Here is a 22,758-nt window from a genome sequence, read left to right as displayed (position 1 = left end):
GAGTTCTGCTGCAGCTCAATGCATTCACAGCAAGGAATGCTCATTGAATATATGATCATGTTCTGTCTTAATACTTAGTTAATAAAGGCTGTTTATTTATACAATATATTTTAAGCCAAAATTTCTAAAGACAGCAAGAGGATTTTGTAGTCCTGTTTAAAACTACTGTAGATGTTAATCAGCAAGATCAGTGATGTTTGAAATACATTATTCATGCTGAATAGTTAGCTATTTTATGCCAATTTGACATTTTATAGAAATTACAAATACTGTGATATCCAAAGACTGTGTAGGGCTTCTCCAGATGCTTATTGACTAAAACAATTCACAGATGTTTGCTTATCTTTCTGTTGAATGTCCTCCAAGATTAGTTGCTCCTAGAACAAGAATACAAGTACAAATGGAAAAAAATTTAGTAAGACTAAAGGAAAATTTTATTCATGTAAATTATTTTGATATCTTATTCAAGGAAGAGAGAAAGCGAAAACTATCAAAAATTAAAAATAAAACCCATACATTTTGATGAGAACTTTTGTATATGTCTCTTTATGAATCTATATTTGCTCCTTTGTATTTATATAAAAGAGTTAGGTTTCTCTTTCCGTAAAAGCATTTTTGCCTTACTCCAACTTCAGCTACACAAGTGAATGTCCAAAGCATTGCTCTGCATATGAACTGCAATTAACTTGTAACTGTATAGCTCAAAGAAAACTAATACTTAAGATAAATATAGCTGCTCTTTTGTTTAATCTTCAATTTCCAGTACATTATTTACAGTTTCTATCAGGTTCATGCATTATTTGACGTGCTATATCACTGTTCAGAAATTCCACAAGAAAAACAATTATGATGTAAGCTTCCACAAGCTATAAGCATTCATAACTTGAGTACAAGTGAATTTCTTAAAATAGGTTTATTTTGGTTTCATGAAGTTTCATGAACTCAAAACTGCTTGGGATGTGTTACTCCTGGAATAGAAAGGTCACATTTATTAATATGGACTGAAAAATGTTTCATAGCTGAATTATCCTTTTAATGTAAATAACAAAGATTTCACTTGCGATGTAAACTCTGCAATATGAGGAATTAGGTTTCCAAGATGTGATCCGTCAGAGTACTAGATAACCTTATCTAGGCTCCCTTTCCCACAGGAGGTTGAACCAGATGATCTTTCAAGGTGCCTTCCAACCTGGGCTGTTCTATGATTCTATGACTCTAGGATTCTATGATTTTATGAATTAATGTGCCCCAGTGCAATTCCTACCTACACCCCTCTTGGGCTGGTCTCTATGCAGCTACTTTTGCTAGTTTTATGCTGCACTCAACAAATAATACCCTAGACTATCTCATCTCCCTTTTTACTGTCACTTGTGGACATTTATGTGGGTGTCTTGAGAGCTAGATCTTTAAGAAATGTGAAGCTGAGACAGAAGATTTGGCAACTGAGAGAACAGTACTAGGATTGAAAAAATCATTGGGATTGGGAAGATTTCTACTGAAGTCTGTGACAGGATAACAGGTAATTATAAAAGAAATAAAGTTAATATCATACAGATTATGGGAAGAACCACAAGCAATAAATCATAATTATCATCTAAGCCTTTTCTCCCAAACTGTGAAGATACAGAGCATGTGACACAGAAGTACAGTGAAATAAATAATAATATTTATAAAACATAAAAATAAAAGAACAGAAAATGCTTTTGTCTTCTTTAACTTTGTTCCCATCATGTCCTTATTCTTTGCTTTTTTGTTTGGTCTGTTTGTTGTAACTATCCAGAGTGTCTCTTTTGTGCTTTTCTTGCTTCGCAGGAAAAATAACCTTTAGTGTCCTCTCATCCTTTTTCCTTTGGTCCATCCTGCTTCCTCTTTTACACTAATATTCTGCATTCTTATCTCCATCCTTCATAAATTCTTTAATCTGTTTCATCTATAGCCTTTTTTCTGTCCCATGCCCTGTTCTGGGCTCCTTTTCTACTCCCCACCCTTTTAATATCCTCACCTTTTTTTCTCTTCCTTAACACATCTTCCTTCCTCTGCTCTGTCTTATCATCTGCTCATTCCCTATCCATTGTTCATTTTCAGAATGAGTTCACTCATTTGTTCATTTCCATTAATATTCCTTAGTTCCTGATAACCAGGTAACTAATATTTCACTTCTTAATCTCAGAATACTGCAGTTTCCTTTTATATTCATTTTTTTCTCTGTTGGACATAGTGAGACGTCAACCATCACCCACTTTCTACAGCACGCCATTTGGTCACACAGGAACTGCCTCCCATTCATTCTTTTCATTATAGACATTTTTTTCCTTCTTTTCCATGTGTCAACTCAACTATTCTGCTTTATTAAAGGACTCCTGTTGACTATCTCAGTCTTGTTATGACTCCCACTGAGTTCACTGCACTTCCTCCACTCATGTGTTTCTTTTCTCTACTCCATACTTGGGACTTGTTGCAAGATTAATTTTTGCAGAATTATTACATGCTTTGCCTTATTTAGAACGGGTATTTTTTCTAGAAAATAACTATGGATACTATGAGATTTAAATATCTTTTAAAATATCATTCCAAGATGAAGCAAGAACACATTTTCACAGCAGATATTCCATTGCACAGATGACTAAGGCAAGATACAGATCATAAACATCAACATTTTTCATATTTTGCTGATAGTCTACTTCCAATTTTGAAATATCATTTTTGTTTTGCTTAATTTACTTCTTATTTACTGTTCTGTAGTAAATGAGTAATAAACATGTTATGCTGGAAATTTTTCAGGAAGTGTTAAATGTTGTCATATTATAAAATATACTTGCCTAAATGTTGTCTTTGCAGAAGTCCAGAGATGGTGATTGGCTGTCTTGTTACAGATGACTGTGGGGAAGGTGATGTAAATGGATACAACTGAGGGGTTCTGAAATCAGAAGCGGCCCATGACCCCCTTCTACTGCTTTGTGATCCAGATGATGATGTAAGTGAACATCCACTATGTGGTAGTTTTATAGGTGTGGATCTGTTAATGAAATTAATTCATGGATGAGATTTGAGGCTACTTTCATAGTACAAGAGATTTCAAAACCACTTAAATTCAGAGTGCTAATATTTTAATAGAAAATGCTATAAATTATTGTGTTCTATATATTCCTTATCAGATTTTTATGTCTTTAGGATTTTTAAATATTTTAAAAAGCAGAAGGAGAAAACAAATTATATGAGAGCCAGAAATGGAAAAAAAAATATTTTGTTATATATACATTTTAAATTTGTGCTAGGAAGATTATTTGGCTTAATGATTATAGAGAACAAGAGATTACTTTTTCTGGAACCATTTTAAGTTTTTTCTTTATGTTAATAATTTTCACAGTTTGAGACATTTTCAATGTTTAGATGAAAAACCTGAAACACCTGCTACATGCTGCATGAAGATGTTCAAGTTATTCAGAGAAGAGATATTGTGTTGTCAGCTCTGATTTTTAGAATTATAAAGCAGAGAGGTCGTTGCACTTTCTTACTATAAAATTACTACCCTTTGTGTAAAAGTACCACGACTGTAGATGTCCACAGCTACAGGAACTCAGATTATCTCTGCACATTTTTGAAGAAAGCAATTTCAAAATAAAACCTTCCAACAAAATCAAACACATTCATATAGGTGATAGCTAGCCTGCACAATACCATTCTTCAGATATAGAATATAGCCTTTAAACATACGGATTAATACAGGCCAGACAAGAGAAATTTCAGTCTCTCATAGGAGGCAGTAGCATCCTGAAAAAGTATTTAATTACCTTGTAGATCCTGCTCTACTATTTTGACTTGACATTATTCCAGATGACTGAGTACCTCTGTAGGATACACTACCTGTAAGAATTGAATTTTTGAAAGCTGGACCAACATGAATTACACATTTTATTTAAGAGGTAACCTTGGAAACAAAGATTAGTACTTTAAGTGCATTATTTGGGACAAACTCATGATCCGTTTATTCAAGGATTAGAAATGGCGCACAATTACAACAGACAATGAAAGATAAGGAATTGGCTGACAAAATTAAGTCACCATGTCACTTGAGAAAGGATTAAAATAGCCCTAAAAAATAATAATGTGTTTTTACAGTTTAGCACAGACAAGACATGTGCTGAGGCATGAGTTGTCTTCCAGTACCTCTTGCTAGAAGAAGATCCAGCAAAAGTGAACGCTATCAAAAGTCCTCAGCAGTACTCCAACAGAGGGTAAAGGTGAAAAATTGCCTTTAATCTCAATAGATTAATTCTATATAGAGTTTAGCTGTCACAAAAACATCATATTGCACCATTCCTGCAAAGCTTTTTCAAGTTAAACACATATGTTGGTTTATTTCACCTTCTCTCATTTATTAGACTATTATTAGACTATCAAGATCGCTCTGCTGAGGTGTTCCACTTCTTCAGCTATCCTTTTTTGCCCCGTCCATCTCTGAGAAGGAAACTTTCTTTAGTGCACCATTAAATCATTGTTTCTACTTGCCCTTACTTTTGCAAGTACGCTTTGATTCATTCAGCTTTGTCCACTGCAAAACTTTATGGGTTGATTCTGGTATGTGCTGAACAAATAACTGTTCTACATATACTTTTACTATCTCATTAAGTATCTATTTCTATTTAAACACAATAAAAAACCAGTTAACCTCAACTCTTGCTGTCTTGTTATCCATAAATTTATAGGCAAGCATGCATTTAGGAAGGATGTGAACATATAAATCAGACATAACATAGCAAAAACAATTTTTGCTCCTTCATTACAATTGCATTACAATTGCATTTGTCATTGTTTCGGGACATTTACACCATGTAAAAACACAAGAGTGCTAAAAGCTCCTTAAGTGGCTAGAGATGATTCTATTAACTGCTGAAGCCAGGTGAAAGACTGCCTGAGAATGGACTGTTACAGAAACAAGCTGAATGTAAAACCAAGAACGGGAGGGACACATGAATGATAGACCTGCAGAACATTAGGAATATCTGGGAAACTCCTCACAAATAAACAGTACTCAAGGAGACTGCACTAATTTCAGTAGGCTGTCATTCATGTCTTATTTACATCAGAGTGTTACCCAAGTTCTGCAACAGCCCAGGAATGAAAGGAAACAGGCAGGTAAAATGCCTTATCTCCTATTACTGTGATATGGTGAAAAACAAAAATCACCTTTCTGAAGAAATTCTTGGTCTCAACTTAATTACCTTGCTTTTGTTATGCTTTGTAACTTCCATTTAGTTTCCCCCCTTTTCCTCATGTGATTTTTAACATGACATTATGGACAATGTTAATCTCTGGTAACTATAAACAAATATAATTATGAAGGTTAATAGAAGATCAACAACATATATGGGAAGTATGCCTGTTCTGTTCAACCATACACATCATTACAGTATTTTCTTTGCAATTGTTGCCTATGATTGCTCAGCAAAAATCATTTTGGTTACGAGTAATTATTGACAGAACCGAGTAGGTCAGTACTAGGAAGACTTATTTCATTCTTCATTTTTAACCATTTCCCATCTGCTGGATTGATGTATACATGATAAGTTCCTTATACCTCAATACAATTCAAGTTTGCTCAGTAAATTGCTAATATACAGATTTTAATTTATTAATCCTCTTAATGCAATACAAATGTTATCCAGTTACAAACTTCAATTTTTACTCACCCATACGTCCATCTTGAGGTGGAGTTATTAACGATAATCTTGTTGGACCAGTTGGTGTCTCAGGCTAAATGAATGGCAAGGTATTAATTACAGTGTAATAAGTATGTTAATTATTTAAGTATTTTTAGCAATAGTGTTATGTTTTTGAGGTCTATAAAGCCTGCAGATTTCTAGTGCTCTCTGCTGCCAGTTTTGTTCATAGCACTAAAATGCAAAACCTCAAAATTAAGTTGTTATTTTTAACAGATCTACAGGGACAGAAAAAGTACATGTATTTTAGTTTTATTCCAAGAAGTCCTCTCTGTCACATTCAGATAAGAAAAATATCACGTACATAATTTCCTGTGCTGAGATTCCATTCTTAAGCTATCACCTCTTCCTGGAAGTTCTCTCTCCTAATCTGAATACTAATACAGTGAAAAACTCCTGCCTTCATTTTCATGTTAGAGATGTCATTCCAAGTTTGCAATTTCCTACTCAAATATCAGGTTCTAACACTGCTTTTAGACCATTGACTTCTACACCTAGCTTTTTCTTAACACGTGAAGATACTATACACAGATTGATGCCCCTGAGCACAGACAGAAGCAAGGTCACCTGGTCAAGCAGCAAACAAAATTGTTTATGAAAGGTGAAAGAAAATTACTCGCTTGATTTGTGGCTTAAAAAAACATTTATCCATCAGAAATGAAATTTCAGGAATGTTTTGAAAATCAGTGTGATGTGGAGTGCCAAGTGATTCACCTCTTGTAACTTCAGACATTTGCAATGACAGTATTTACATCCAGCCTGATACCCCGAAATTCCCTTTATGGTCAAGAGAATCAGGAATGAAACCAATAAGTTCCGTTTAGAATGAGATGAATCACACATATTAATCCATAGGTTATACATATGGATATAGGTCTATCTATGGATACAAACAATCTATAGGTTATTAAGGAAACCTTAAGATGCTAGCATAAATCTCCACTGCAGACATCTACATGAGGTCTGGTGAATGGGGAAATCTTACATATATTTTCATTGCTTAATATATTAGAACTTAAATTTAATTGCAACTCTCAGTTTCATGCATTACCAACATTTATTTTGGAAACAGTTACAACATTTTTATAACATAAGTGCACTGAGATTTCAAGAATTTGCCATTTAATTTAGCATCAGAAGTTTAAAATATAATTCCAGAAATCAATGTTGTGATTTATTTCCTTTTGGTTCCTTTTTAGGAACATCTGACTTCTACTAAGCACCAAGCATAGCTGAAATCAGCACATACATAAGAATTTTTTTGAAGGAGGTGGAGGGAGGATCCTATTTTTTTGCAGTATTAACAGAGTAGGAGAAATCAAAAGCATTTGTATGTATATATACATACTTATATAAACATATATAAAAATATCACTTACTTTTCTCATTGATGAAGGTACAGGATCAATCTCCATTGACTCCATTCTTACAACAAAGTTCAAAATAATTATGACATTGTAATAAAAATAACACATTCATTATAACGACTAAAATTACATTGTATTCTCATGTTAAATTTGACTAATAACAGAAAAGCATAATGCATAACACATATAAGTATTTAGGACTTGTTCCAAAACCCACTAGCAGTAAGAAAAATCTATTGATTTTGGGCTTTGGTTTAGACATTCATAGAGAAAGTTATTTTATGATTAGCATTGCTATTCTTGTATTTAAGTCAGAATAAATATGCATGTTTATATATTTGTCACTTGTCTCCACAACAAGGGCATTCTGAAATTATATTTTTTATAAAAAATAAAGTCAAAGTCACAGGTATGGAAATCTTTTAGCTTGAGCAAGTTGTATTTTATTATTTGTATTTTATTTAAAATTTAATGAGCCTTATTGGAGTTCATCCCATCTAACTTTAGATAACTACAATGTATAGATAGGTGTCTGTACAAGTCATTTAGTTTTCCCCTGCAGTCAATGGGAAGAGTTCCTCACTAATTAATCAATCTAGCCAAAAAGCCTGTAGAATAATGTGCATCATGCCTTAGAATTTTTTCCAGTGATTACAAAGGCAATCTATAGAAGTAGTTATGATGTACACTTGGATAGGTAAGACCGTCTCCACTTCTTTCCTACTTACACAGTTTGCAGAAACAAAATGCAAAATCAGAAAATACACTTATTTTAAACTCACTACCAAAAAAAAAAAAAAGGCTTTCTGTATAAAATATCAGTATATTGTCACTGTTAAGATTTTCATTGAAAATTTACAGATTTGTACCTACATTTCAGAAGAGGAAGGATGACTAGGATGAAGAGAACATGAAGAATAACCATCTTGTTTTCTTGAAGGAACTAAAGTCATCAATAAATTTAATATTAGAACATAGCTATATCTAGTGATATGTATTCCATAGTTAGTATCTTAAACCAACACTTCTTACTGGAAAGTGGATTTCTACTTGCACTGGAAAATGGGCATTGTGTAGTTTGTTCAGGAAGTTTCATACTAAAGGGGAAACAGAAGAAACAACAGGTATAAATAGAAAGCTGGTTTGGTTAGTTCATTTGTTTAGCTGGTCAATAAAGCATAAAATCAAAGCATTTTATTCATCAATAGCTGGTTTTAACATGACACTATTTGCCATGAAGCAAAATAACAATGTATTTGATTAGCTACTAACTACTTTATATCATAATGTCTGTATCAGTCATTACATGCCCAACAATATCAATTTAGGATAACATTATGTACTTTATGGAACAACAGATCTTAAAGCACAACTATTAACTACAGTTGAGCCAAAAATCTTCATTTTGATGTATACATTTTCCAAACTTTAAAAAATCCAGTTATCAAAAGAAATGTTGGCATATTTATACTATTGATCAACAGCTATGTAAAACTGATACCTTTGCCAATAACCATAAATAGAACATGTCTAGTGGGCATGCAAGAAGAAGCCCTAAGTCACACTTTCTTGGTAGACCTTTGAAAAATCTGAAATTCAGTAAGAACTCTGTGTGTGGTATAACCAAAATTCTATTTATTTGAAATGCAGACAAGAAAAAGGAGGCAGTGGATAAAAATGTATAAACTATGATAATCCACCACATACATAGTTTCCTTTATACTGTTTTTCTTTCCATTATAGTAGCCCAAGAAGCATAAGAGAGCATAACACAGTATTATGTGCATGTCAGAGTCAAAAGAAAGTCTATACTGAAAAAACACAGAAAAGGAATAAAGATCAACAAAATTTTGCAATTAAATTTCTGGCTTCATGAACTGGCTTATTAAGGAGATTTCAGCATCCTTGATCACTGCTGTTCATAAAGTGGCATTCATGAAGGGCTTCTCTCAAGAAGATGGATCTATAGGGAGAATTACATTGTAACTATACACTAAGTACTCTTAATACCCATATTCACTAAAAGGGAAAAGCAGACAATGCCTGTTAGGGTTTTTTCCCAGATATTTTTGAAATCTTAGAAAATGGGTAGGATAAAATAGGACATAGAAACAAATGCTATATGGAAAATTTCGTAATTTCACCATAAGTGGATCACAGTAGATCAATCTGATATCTTTTTTGTTTTGTTTTATGTTCTGGTAAGCAGATTTTTTTAAACAGTAGTAAGATACTACTTTTTTTCTGTGTTAATTCAATTTAAACATTAGAGTGCTGTATAGGCCATGTGGACTTTAAAGCAGAGATAAGAGTGATTAATTCAGGCATGTATGCTATAAATAACGTTAAAAGGGAAACAGCAACAAAAAAGGATGAAGGCAGTGCAGAAATGTTTTTAGACATGTCCCCTTCAGTTTAGTCTCGCAACTGGTCCTGTGTAATATACTCCCTGATGACTCAGGGATAGCCCACAGTTTGTGAAATCTGAAGACAGAAAGTTCTGAAGGTAGAAAGTTACATCAATATTGAGGAGAACTACATAATGATTTTAAAAAATGTGATATTTTCAAACAAATAGTTGAAATAAAATTTAATGAAATGAAAAGTAATAGCACAGAGTTCACTTAGGGATCAATAAGAACTTTGGCTTTAAATTGGAAATAAATAAGATGGAAAGATTAAGGTGTAACAGCAGGGGAATAACAATGAGCTACCTCTTGGCTATCTCCTTGCCACATTTGTGAAAAAAGACTAATTTGAGTCAAAAAGTTGATTTTTACAAGAAACAGAGAAGATGAGAATCATGTTACAAAAAACTGGTAATTTTGCGAATGGGCTAGATACTAGGAAAGATATCATAGTACTTTCCAAGCTGATATTGGAAAGCCTGTTAGAAAAAAAAACAAACACGTTCATGTAAATGCAAATAAAAATTTTAAAACTTAATATCTATATGATAGAGATTGCTAAAAATTCATTTTTAGAGTAACTACTGACTTGAATTTAAAAATAAAAGAATTCCTCCTGACAGGCTTGATTAATGTGAAGAAAATGGACCTGGTGACAGAAATAACTGTTCATTTATTTTTATAAAAAAAAGCTTCTTCTATTTATACAACACGCTATATGAGAAAGGCAAACAAAGCATGACTTTTTTATTGTTTTATCAATTAAACTTACTGTTGTTTGATTAAAAAGACTATTTCTCATTTACTTTTGCTGCATTAAACCTCTTACCATTGTATCTGATGCATTTGTTGTGTTACTTTCTTGAGAGATTCTTCCAACTTTACTGTCTGTGAGATAATCATAGATTTAAACAAAATCTATTTGTGTGATATACAACTCCATTTTCATACAACTAGTATTCTAAAGTGTTGAAAGGCTGTTTTCTGTTGGTTTTAATCTTAGATATCATTGCTATTCCAGATTTATTGGGGCAAGACTATAGCTGTTATATGGGTCTATTAAACAGTCTGAAAAATATATGCTTCATTTTGGCAGTTACAAACTTAGTTTGATTACCTTTTGTGAAGTGTGCTGGTGATATTGGATAAATGAATACTAAGATAAGTGTTTAAAGATAGTTTGCTTTTATTTTTATTCCTCTTTTCCATATCTGATGCAAAAGTTATGTTGCATTTAATATGAAATTATCTGGAAAAGATACCAATAACTGTACAAAATACCAAATACCATGTTCCCATATTTCTCATTTCAGATTCAAAATTTATTCAGTTCTTTGCAGTATCTATTTGTAATAAGCTTATGTGAAGAGTATTTCCTGTTATGTTATAGACACAATCAAAAATATCTCCATTAAAGAATGTTATGAGCTTGCAAAATTGAAGAACATTAAGGTCAAGAACATTAGGTCAGCTCCCTAGTATGTGTATTTTTTACAGTCTTTCATTACACTATCATACATTATATTTTATGAAGGATGTAAAAATTTACTCAATAGCCTCAATACTTCATCTATATTTTACCCTTAATTTCCACTGTGTGACCTTAGTCCTTCATTACTTCACACTACTCATATTTTGATTTGAAGACAAATTACGAATTTTCTTGTTAACTTTTCAAGCTTCTCCTCACAATATTATTCAAATTCTTTAATAACATTACCTGATATACCTTTATAAAATCATATTGTTTGTGGGAGATATATGCTCTTTTTGCAGATGTGAAACTCTGCAAAACAGATTAAAGACAACTTCTAATTTACATAAGATCTGGTTTTGTGTATTCTTTTTTCTTTTTCCTAACGAAAGCTAGGTTTGATTAAGAAAGTGACCAGTACAGATGTCAGGAACAATGTACTTTACCCTGTCACTCTGTAGGACTGGATCATTTTTAGGCCTAAATGCCTTAAATAAGGTGAAAAACTATTTGGGTTTCAATATCTTTGGGTCCTAGCACAACACAGGGTCTAGACTTGCCAGGAATATGGACATCAAGTGCGCACACCACACACTGTCACCTGCACCACAGTATCTGTACAACTGACAGAAACAGCAACAAAGAAGCTTTTATCAATGTCGTGAGACCTATTGGTTGACAGTGACAAGGATGACATACTAGAAATAAGGAAGGGGACCACAAACAAGATAGCCAAGCATGAGAACCTGATTGTGAATTTCATTATGCAGTACTCCACCTTTCTCAAAAGCCAACACCTGCAGAGTGGAGAGTGGCAGGAAGAAGCACTTGTGTCAAAGGGTAGTTTTGTGCTTCTTCATCTGCCCTGGGGTCACTGCCATTTGCTGAACTGTTTATAGTGATAATCGTTCTTGCTCCATCCTTTTCCCACTCACCTTCATCTCAAAGACAGTGGAAGGAAGGAAGACTCAGATGGAGATTATAACCCTGAGCATCTACTCCCACTCTCTCATCCTGTGTGCCTCTGCCAGTTGTGATCTGGCCTTCCCCAGCTTCTTCAGACTCCCTCCCAGTAGCCCTGAGAGGGAGCATTGCTAACTGAAACTCACAGGAAGGAGATGAGTATGTCATTACACAGGGAAATGCTTCTCTTCCTTGCTTACCTCAGCCTCACTGTCAAACTATTTCTCCACCAAAATAGTCTCACCAGTGCTAGCCATAGCTGCACATAGGATGTTTAAGACAACCAGCCTCTTCTGACCCTGATCCAATGCAAGCAGATTTAAAATACTAATACATAGAATGGACAAAACAACAACAAAAACACCCAAAACAGCGAGCCATTGAAATAGCAACCAACTAAATCTTCAACTCTTTCTGTACTGTCACCTAAACGCCTTCCTTGGGTCAAGCAGCATCCTTGAGTACTTTACAAACACTGCTAAATGAATACCTCAACAGTAAAGAGCTTAGAAACTTACCATCAAAAAGTATCAAGACTCTGCACAGATTCTTTGGAGATCAGATTTCTATTTATGCAAAATTCTGTTAAGAGCTTTATTTTACTTTGTCTACAGTCTTCAGGTTTACCATCTGGAGTCAGTACAATAGATTAGAAGGGGACATAAAATCAGGATTCCTCCATGGTGTGGCTTTGTAAGCAAAAGGACAGGACACTAGGACTTATTCCAAAATGCAGTCATGGAAAACAGTGGAGAATGTGACACAAGCACTTAAGTTTCCAAGCTGTTCTACCCACAAGAGCCATATCAGGTGCTGTCCTCACACACAAAATGGCCAATTGGCCAGCTATATGAGTTTGCCTCTGTCGTTTCATACATTGGGCACCTACTGATGGGTTGATTCACCAGTATTGTCAAGTAGCTTTAAGTAATATACCTGGCTGTGTCCTTAGAAATGAATGAAATAGCCAACTATTTTATCAAATATTTAGAAGTGGCTGAGAAATGAAAAAGAAATTTTCTTTCCAACCTACAGAGGAAGAGGCATAGTCACAAATTCAGTACTTCTTCTTCACAGAATAATTTATGCTATTCCTCTTCCCATTGAGCTATCCCTATTTTGAAGTACTAGCCCTTAGTCTCATTCTCCACTGCTCAAGCTTCTCATTTAGTTTGTCAGCCCTAGTCTTCTTTTCCTCTAGGCTTATCATCTGAGTACCACTCTCTCCCCACCTCTTCCACTTTGTCCTCCTACAGTGAAATGATTTCTTCTCTCCCTGTCCTTTGACTCTCCATTTAATCTTGGTCACCCCACAACTAAAATCTGTTTTATTAAATAATAGTAACCATAATTAATAAAGTCCTCACAGATTTTAAACAATTAAAAACTGGTATTTATAATGACAGAAATGAGTCAATCAAGATAAATTATTCTAAGTATTCCAATAAAAGTTGAATATATTTTCTAAAAATAAACCAAAGTAACAAGGCAAACATAAGCAACAAAAATAAGAAAATCACAATTAGAGTTACCTTTTGTCTATTGTATGCTAATAAATGTTTACGATGTTTTTCTTGAAATTCTGAAATCTAAAAATAAATACAGTTATATCAAGTTTCACCTAATTACGTTTATGCAACCTTAGCAAAAAAGTCATGGAGAAGAACTACTTCACAGTATTCAAATTTTTCTATATTTTAATAAGTATTTAACATATCTTCTTTAAATCCTCCCCAACAAAACATTCTAAGTTATTATCACTATTAGAGAAAATTTTATAAAGTTTATTTAATCTAGTCTGACCTACCCGAGAGTTGGTAGATTTGTTTCACTGAATTTATATTTTAACACTATGTTCAATTACAAGGTAAAGACATTGGGAAGCCAGTTTAGCTGTGGTGTTTCTTACTCATTAGTGCTAAGCAAACACATAAAATTAATGGCAACATAAAAAGTAATGCGTCTTACTGGTAATTATAACTTGCCTTGTAAAACTATCCTGTTAATTAAAAAATAATTGTTAGACACACTGTCTGGTGGTGTGTAAGCACTTCTTGTGTCCAAATGAGGATCATAAACCATGACAGGTTAAAAGTAAAAACATACAAGGTAGGCAAGACAAGAGCTTGAGGAACAAATTACAATAAGCAATAACTTACTAATAAATCTTTTCTCTGATGTGTAAGAAAACTGCCAGAAAATGTGTAGGGATAGAGAAAATCAAAAAGAAACACTCTGAAAAGATAAACCCATAGTGGAGTATCTATTTGAAATGGTTCATTTTTATTCACTGTAGAAGAGCCTGGGAGGTTCCCATTGAATACTCATCAAAGGATCAGAAGTGTCTTCAGAAGAACTGATGGAAGAAACAGCCACTCAGAAAGTAATGGTTCTGAGCTGCTTCCAACCTCTCAGAAGTGAGGTCTTGGGTCTATAAAGGAGAAATCTGTAAAAATGTCAATTCAGTGCTCAGCACCAGTCAAAAAAAAAGCAAATCAGGTCTTAGAAGTGGTTAAAAGAGGAATAGAATAGGAAACATCATTATTGCACTTTAAAAAATATATGTTACTAAATCCTGAGTCTGCTTAACATCTCAGAAAAGATATAGTAGGTCTGGAGATAGTTCAGATTAATCAGAGGTATGTAAAAGCTTCAGTAAAAGAATGACCACATGCAATATGACTCTTCATGGCTGAAAAAAAGACATTTGAAGAAGGGATATGTTAGCAGTCTACTGATGATTAGCACAGATGGAGTGCATGGGAATGGTTATTTTTTCCTCTAGAATGGGATTCAAGAGTATCAAATGAAACTAGCAGGTAGCAGGTTAAGACCTGAAAAAGGAAATCATCACACAGTTTACAACCTGTGGACTTCCCTTCCATAGTATGCGATAGATGCTAAATATTCAGAAAACAACTTGACAATTACATGGGGAAAATTATCTACCAAAAGCTTTTGAATGCAAAGGCACCATCCCCACCTTGAGAAATCCCTGTGTGGAAAGCTAGGAGGCTGTTCTGAAGACATATCACTACATGCCAGCCTTGCTCTCATATGAGAGAGTGCCTGCTGTTGTAACAGGATATTAGATTAGATAAATCTTTTCCCTAATACAGCACAAACTGCTCTTATGTCTTCTGATGCTGGTAGAAGTTCTGAACATACCTTAATGCCTTAATTATACTCCAATATGTTTTCCATAGCTTATCTCAGGCTACAGAAAACCCACCTTAGTCTTTTGAGATTGTGTCCTCTTTTTACTTTCTTTGACGTGTTACAGAAGTTTGTATTCACATGTGATTGGTGGTATAGCTGTCTGGATTTGTTCAGTTTACAGATTAACTGCTGATCATTGTACATGCTGTTAAAAGTGGAAGGCTTCTTGTTTACCTTGTGTCACCTATGCATCTTAGGAGAAGGAGTGCTGAGAATAGCGACTGTGCTCAGCTTTGGAGAAGTTTGTGAAGCATAGAGTAGAGCAAATGTGAATCCATAATAACCACTGAAGAAAGCAGGTGATCTTCCCTGTGTTACTTGCCTGCTAGATCAGGAAGCTCACCACAAGATCAAACAAGTACCAGCCAAAGGAAATGAGAATACACAATGAAGGTTACAGGTGGATTCAGGGAGAATGTACTACTACAGTTCAACCTAGAGTGGTTGAAACTGCCACTGAAATGCTCAGTAAGAGGGACAAGGACAAGTCCCAAAGCCAAGCTGAAAAGATGCAGAAAATGAGGAGGGAATAGCAGTTTATATGTATTCATTTATCCCAGACAGCTACTAAATTTCTGGACTGGAAACCAAGCCTGAAGGAAAGGATCCTGCCTGGAGTTTACAGAAGGCAGGGAGGAAATTTACCTTGGAATCATTTATTGCATCTGTCTTAAAAAAAGCAGACCTGTTTTGATTTAAAACAAGAAAAAGAAAAAGAAAAAGAGAGAGAGAACATGCATTCAGCTCAGGTCTTTAGCCCGCTCAGGTTTTCACTGTGTAACTTTTTATTGCTATAATTAGGGCACACTGTCTGGGCATGTTTAAGGTTCTGGCACATCTAATTTTTCACTGCATGACACTGAAAGTGATTTTACACCATTAACATAACCAAACTAGTGGTCCTCAGAGAGAGTTTGAAAACATAAGCAGTGACCGTGTTGAGTAATTTATGCTTTCTTAAGAACTTTGAAACTGTGGAATTAAGGAAGAAAAGATGGTAATAAGCATGCATTCATTTTCAAGCATTCACTCATATATTTTTCCAATTTATATAAAAATCAGTAGAAGTTGCTGATTATTTTATAGAGTTAAAAAGTTTTAAGGCAGATTCACCTGTGATATTTCTTTTGAATATTTCTTGCATAACGTATCTATTCCCATGAACAGTGATTGAATATCAGGATTTGTCTACCAAGAAAAGAAAGTGTACCAAGGTTAGCATTTTTATTTGCAAGTTATATTAAATAAAACATTTTGTGAAGTGTTCCTTAAACTGATTGATGTATATAAATAAAGAATAGACAGCTCAAAAGTGGGATGATACAGAATTTGAAAACAAGCACAGTTTTATTTAATGCCCTTACTAACCATCTGGAAGGCTTTGTGCTTTTGTTTAAATATATTATACACATATATACTTATTGTAACTAAGACAATAACCATTTCCAGAGGACTTTCAAGGAAGATGTTTTGGTTCCCTGGAAAAGGCATTGCCTTCAGACCAACAGCCAGGTTTCCGGCAGTCCCTTTCCAGGCTTTTTGGTTCTCACCGTCCCCAGCCACATGGATGCATCTTATACTCAGTTTTGTTTCAAAGTCCTTTTCAGAATAGCTCAAATGCTGACTGGGATCCCTTTATCACTCCTGCCTGTTGAGCAGCAGAATGCTATCCTAGCATAAGAAAAAAGCCCTAAAATCATAGTTGAATTTTTCAAGTATTCTATGACTGAGACTTTTAATCAGAGATCATGATATGACCTCAGAAATGGCCATCTGTGTTTTTAGAAAATGCTGAGTAAGTGCTCTGTACCTAAGCTATCATTGTAATAAAGATATACTTATTTATGGTGAGAAAGAAATGATACAAAATATAAAGCACATCTCAGAATGATACTGACATTTGGACATCTATCCAAATCTACAAAGCATTGTAGATAACTTAGTTAAGTGTTACTCTTATCCGGAATACATGTATTCCTAATTTATTCATAAGAAAAACAAACAAAATACAATCCCAAAATAGTTACACTAGTTATAGTACTAAGTTAAAATAGTTATATTACTAAGAACTAACAGTGATCATATTTCAATTATCTTCTACTATAACAGTAAACAGCCTTTAAAAATGAGGAATTTAGCAAAAAAAAAAAAAATCTACCTGTAAACTGCAAACTGGAAGGTTCTCTGATGTATTGTGATTGTAAAATAGAAGATAGGCTTACAACTAGCCAAAGGTTCAATAAAAAAGCAAAAACAATCCCAGCGTACTTAGATGATAAAAGAAGATTGTCCCAGATAAAAGGCATCCTTCATGTAAGGAACCACATTTCAAAATCCAGTCAAAAAGAACTGAAACTGTTGCAGGCAAAATATAAATTAATCCCAGAAGTACTAAAGAATCTCAGAAAGTTTAAAAAATTGAAAAATTAAAGAAAGGTGAATTGTTGAAAGAAATAGGATGTAGGCCAACTGTAAATGAAGCAACAGTTTTCTAAGCTACTATGAAAATAGAAATATAAGTGTTATCACTTAAATTAAAAATATTGTACTGAAATAAAAAAGAATTAGGCTTTGTTTCATTTAGAAATGTACATATAGAGAGACAATATTTTTACCTACTCCAGAAATAGTATAACACTAGTATAAAGTCAAATATCCAAGACTAAATAACAGCTGTATTTGCCAAACTTATTTTCAACATGTGTTTATATTATATTATTTTTAATAACAAGAGGGAATTAAGTCTTATATGTATGAAAAATAATTACATGAGGAGCTAAATTAATAACCTGGATTTGCAACAGGTTTATATCTTTCGTTCCCCATATTCTGACATGAGCTACTTCGATGTCCTGTATAGCAATTCATCTGAGCAAAGATGGCATGCACTGTTTGGTTACTGTAGAACTGTGCATGTGGCTGCCAAATGCACTTCGGATTATTGTTGAGCTGTACTCACATTTCTCTCACCAGGAGAACTAAACTGCTTTTCCTTGCTTTCCCCAGCTACTAATTTTTATAGAACTCACAGGAGGAAATTAATTGTATTTGAGACTTCCTCTGCTTTTTTTGAATTTGGTTGACATTAGCCAAAGCATTCAAAAATTTCCACAGTGTAAATTGACAGACTGAGAAAGAGAAAAGCAGATAGACAGATAGCAACCACAGTCTAACCTATCTATGATATTTAAGTAAAGAAAATACAAACAGGACAATAAAATTTCATCTAGAAAAATTACTGTATTCATAAAAATACATTTGTCATCTTTAAAATATATTCATAGGAGGCAAGCTCTAGAAACCTATTTAGGGTCCTAAAAAAGCAATGACCTTGGTTTAAGTACCTATCAGATCTGAAAAAAATAAGAAACAACCAGCTTCATTGCTGATGTAAGACTCTTTAAAATAAACGTTTGTATAACACTGTTAATATTTTATCTGTTGCATGGAGGAGTAGCAGATGTTAATATGATATTCTGAAATAATGAACAGTGAGATTCTGATTTATCATAACACTTCGCCATCCTCTGGGAAAAAGCAAGTGGGGATCATGAGACATAGAAGGAAGATATAAAGGTGACAAGCATCCATTACTGTAAAGATGAGAATATTTAATGTGTAGATGTTGATTGCCCCAATATGCAATTTAATGAGGAGTTTTAACACATTTATAGGACCTCCTACTCATTGGGAATTCTTCCATAGCATCAAGCTCATAAAGGTTACCAGGTATATTTCCACTCGGGTGCCTGAATTATAGAGTCATGACTTTTTTATATGCATCTTTAATTATCATTCCAATCATTTTATCTGTTCTTAATCAAGGCTAAGCAATCATCATGAATGTCTTTTTTAAAGAATATGGTAATTTGCTTCCTTCCAGTCCTCCAGAGCAGTGGCAGGTTCTAATGAAACATATAATATTTTTGTTAGTATCCCAGTCATTGCATTTTTAAATTCCTTCAGTATTTTTGAAGTAAATTATCAAGTTCTGTTGAAATGCTGCTATTTAAGACTGATCTAACTTCAAAATTAGCTTTGTTTTGAGCAAGGTGTTGGACAAGATAACCTCCAAAGGTCCCTGACAACCTAAATTATTCTGTGACTGAAATTAATAACAAAACTTGCAGCCAGGATAGGCTGATATTGAAAGCTTATTAAAATACCTGCTTTAAAAGTTTTATGAGAGGCTTTTTGGTTTTTTTTATTTGACTACTGTGTGCATTGTTCCTTTGTATTATGTTTGCATTCTGTCGGTTTGCTGTAATTTTTTTACTTTTGGTAGCATTGTCTTCTTCACCCTGTTTCAGTTTTGCAAGGTTCTGTGTTTACGAATATAAAATATAGTGTAACAGTTTTTTACTTTTTTATATACAGTATATAGAGGTAGAGATTTCTGTATTTAGATATTATCAGCTCAGTTTTAAACATAGCTAGAGAAATCATGACCTCCTTCAAGGTCACCTCTTCAGGATTAGTCCCAAATTGTGCTCTATTACATGTACATGATTGCCTTACAGCCTTGTAGGACTTTATGTGTTAGCTGTATTGAATACTCTTAGTGTTTTTCTTCTACCATTGTAAGGCAGGCTTATCTCTTAGGTAGGCATCAGTCTAGGAATATACAAATGTTTTCACAACCCATTTATGAAATTAGCTAAGAAGAAGATGGTTCCTGGGACAAATGGGAAAATTCGATCTTTCTAATGATTTATCAAGAAAGGGAATTAAAGGCTATTAATTCTCTAATGAATAGCAAGAATTCCCAATAATTTTCCAGATCCTCTCTTAATCACATGGCCATTAGGAAAATAGTTAAGCTTAAGAGAAAACAGGGAAAAAAACCCAATACACTTGAAAATATTGATGCACCACCATGCAGATTTTTGATTCCATTCATTACATGAATAATTCATTACAGTCCACTTTCTCTGATGTACAAATGGCAAAGTCAATAAACATTTTTCCACATTTTGAAAGTTTGAAAGTTACACAGTAGCCAGTCATGTTTCTTCAAAAGGTTGGAGTGATTTACAGTCCAGCAGAATCTGAAAATGTAAAAACTCTCTGTAGGCTTTTATTTGAAGAAATCCATAAAACTAAAAGCTGTTTAGTGGATAAATATCTAAGTCTACCAACCTATCATCAGTAAATATTCATGTCACAGTTGGCAAACAAAAGGGAAGTATTTTGTAATGCAAATAATTTAGCTGTTAAGCAAACTACAGATTAATGTAATACAGCAATAGTAAAGCTTCATTTACCTGTTTTGAAAGGACTAATGTATGACAAGGAATTCTACAGATCAAACATTCATCTTTTTTGCCTGTAAGGTAAAGACACATTTAAAATATACATCAAACTGAATAGATATTGAATACCTATTCAACAGAATTTGATGCTTAAACCTTTTTTTTGGAGTTTGTGGAAGGAATCTGAAAGTTATACAAGAAATGCAAATAAGCATGAATAAAGAATTTGATTCTATAACCATTGCACACAGTTGCACAGGGAAAATGTGTGTGAATGTCATCAGGTGTTACTCCTGCAAATAAGCATTCATGTAAATGATTTTATGAATATCATTTGTGTCACTGAATGCAGGTGACTTTTAGTTCTGTTGATTTAAATAGGACTACTTGCCTGGTTTAATTAAATGTATGCTGAAGTGCACTAATGAGTTAGAGTCAAACAGATATATGACTTTTTAGATTGGGGCCCAGTCTGGCTCACTTGTTAAAATACATGAAACCTTGACTTCAAAGAATTAATAATTTTACCTTGTGAATTTTTCCAGTGAAAAATTAATCAAATCACTTTTTAAAACTTCACCATTTTTTAACATGTCTATTTGATTATTTGCAAACATATTAGCAAATATTTCTAGCAAATGCATATTACTACAATATTTATAATTAATAATTTTACTAGCTGCTTCTTTTGTAAGGATTCTAAGGATCAATGTTTATAAACATCTTTAAAGAGTTAAATTTAAATCTGATATTATCATTATTATTGAATCCACAGCAAAAAAAAAAATACATAATGTCTCAGGTTTTTTTCTGCCAAAGAGTATTAAAAGCAGAAAGGAAAGCTGTTGTTCAGGTTCTAGGAGCCTGCAAGTTGTATTTAGAAGCTGCATTTTATGATCCTCTCTCCTCAAGAGCAACCTTGTGAAAACTTTTAGTCAAAAGTTTTTAATTCTGAAATACAGGTTGATCATTTATTCTGTGTGCCCTTACAAAAAACAGGGCATTTAGCATGACCTCAAAGGCAAAAATATTGATATTTGTCTGTTATTTTTTCATTTTGCAAAGCAACTTCCATATTCCACTATCTTTTCCAAAGATCTTCAACTAAGCACATCACAGGAGCCCCAGAATATGACTCAGGAATTGCATATGACACAGAGGAGCTTCAAAACATCACCTCCAATCCTCCTAATGCTGCTGAAAATTTTCTAGTGTTTCGGCAACAATACTGAGATTTAAAATGTCTTAAGACTATTAGCAAAACCTGCACTAAACAAATCCTATGCTTTGCAAGTTGCTCTTTCACTAATGAAAAAGCATGCCCTTTCCAAAATTAGACAGAACAGAATGCCATCTTATGTTTTTTACAATGCAATCATGGATCATAAGTATCCCGACTCAAATTTTATTAAAGCCTCCAGTTTTCTGTATCTAAGGCTTGCTCTCAAAGCCACATTGCTCCAGCCAGATTCATCTGGAGGCAGACGCAAGTGTTTTTTAAAGCAAATCTATACCAAGAATTGAAAAGGTTTATCAATAACATTAGATTGAGAAGAAAAAATGCTCAGGCCTTTCTTTTTTCCACAGTGAGTTAGAAATGCTAATGGTTAAGGTAGATGTGTACACACCGGCACTGCCTGACCCGCTGAAGCAGAGGGCCAGGCCGCCCGTGCCTGCAGCAGCCATTACCTTTCTGGAGGCAGATCTCACAGATAACATGGCCGCAGCTTGTGAGGCTGAACCGTGGGGTGGGCTTGCGGGGCTCACAGAAGCAGACGTTGCAAAAGACCGGGACAGCCATGGGGTGGAGGGGCAGGAGGGCCCGGCAGGGAGCAGGCGGCTGAGGCAGATGCTGACCCTCCTTGCCGCCCCCGGGGTGAGGCCTACAGGCCTCCCTCCGCCATGTTCCTCCAGTCTGAGGCACTGCCGGGCCTCAGGTGAGGACGGGTGCTGCCCCTCCCCGGGGGGGGCCTGAGGGCAGCAGACTTTGACCCTCACACCCCAAAACACGGGTTTTTTCTGGCCTCTCACTACCAAACTGGAGAGGTGCCCACAACAGGGGATCCTCTCTGAGAGATTTCTCCCTCCCTTCCCCAAAGGTGGGCGACTGAACTGGACCAGCCACAGGGGCTCTAGGGTAGGTGCTTTGCCACGAGACCTGTCCTCCTGACAGAGGCAGCCATGCAGCAGGGGCTGCCATCAGGACAGTAGGTGTGTGGAAAATGGTAGTGGTTTTTCCCTCTTTTAAATGCAGTAAATCTGGGGAGGTTATTAATTTACTGTCACCGGTTGGTTGTCGCTTCTTTTGGTGAGGAAAAAGAGCAAAACAAGCAGTTTTGATTTTAATTCCTTAGA

General features: G+C 34.5%; 1 protein-coding gene across 1 annotated transcript; it reads right to left on the bottom strand.

Annotated features, from left to right (window-relative positions):
- Nucleotides 1-339: 339 nt before the first annotated feature.
- Nucleotides 340-22,204, bottom strand: RNF212 (ring finger protein 212). Its single transcript, XM_010577940.1, has 12 exons — nt 22,093-22,204; nt 20,416-20,477; nt 16,265-16,339; nt 13,465-13,521; nt 10,325-10,383; nt 8,120-8,184; nt 7,961-8,030; nt 7,100-7,145; nt 5,691-5,754; nt 3,792-3,864; nt 2,820-3,016; nt 340-377 (listed from the first exon to the last, which is right to left on the bottom strand). Exons 1-12 carry the CDS (start codon nt 22,202-22,204, stop codon nt 340-342), a joined length of 918 nt encoding a protein of 305 aa, XP_010576242.1.
- Nucleotides 22,205-22,758: the final 554 nt, after the last annotated feature.

Source organism: Haliaeetus leucocephalus, unplaced genomic scaffold (assembly GCF_000737465.1).
Source record: "Haliaeetus leucocephalus isolate CR32 unplaced genomic scaffold, Haliaeetus_leucocephalus-4.0 Scaffold51, whole genome shotgun sequence".
In the NCBI taxonomy this organism is placed as follows: domain Eukaryota; kingdom Metazoa; phylum Chordata; class Aves; order Accipitriformes; family Accipitridae; genus Haliaeetus; species Haliaeetus leucocephalus.
This window is presented reverse-complemented; position numbering and strand designations above follow the sequence as displayed.

Coding starts and splice junctions, on each gene's coding strand:
- RNF212 (XM_010577940.1), bottom strand. CDS start 22,204: ATGGCTGTCCCGGTCTTTTGCAACGTCTGCTTCTGTGAGCCCCGCAAG. Junction 7,146..7,960: donor CATCCTTCCTCTTCTGAAAT/GTAGGTACAAAT, acceptor CTTTGTTGTAAG/AATGGAGTCAATGGAGATTG. Junction 5,755..7,099: donor TACCTTCATCAATGAGAAAA/GTAAGTGATATT, acceptor CCATTCATTTAG/CCTGAGACACCAACTGGTCC.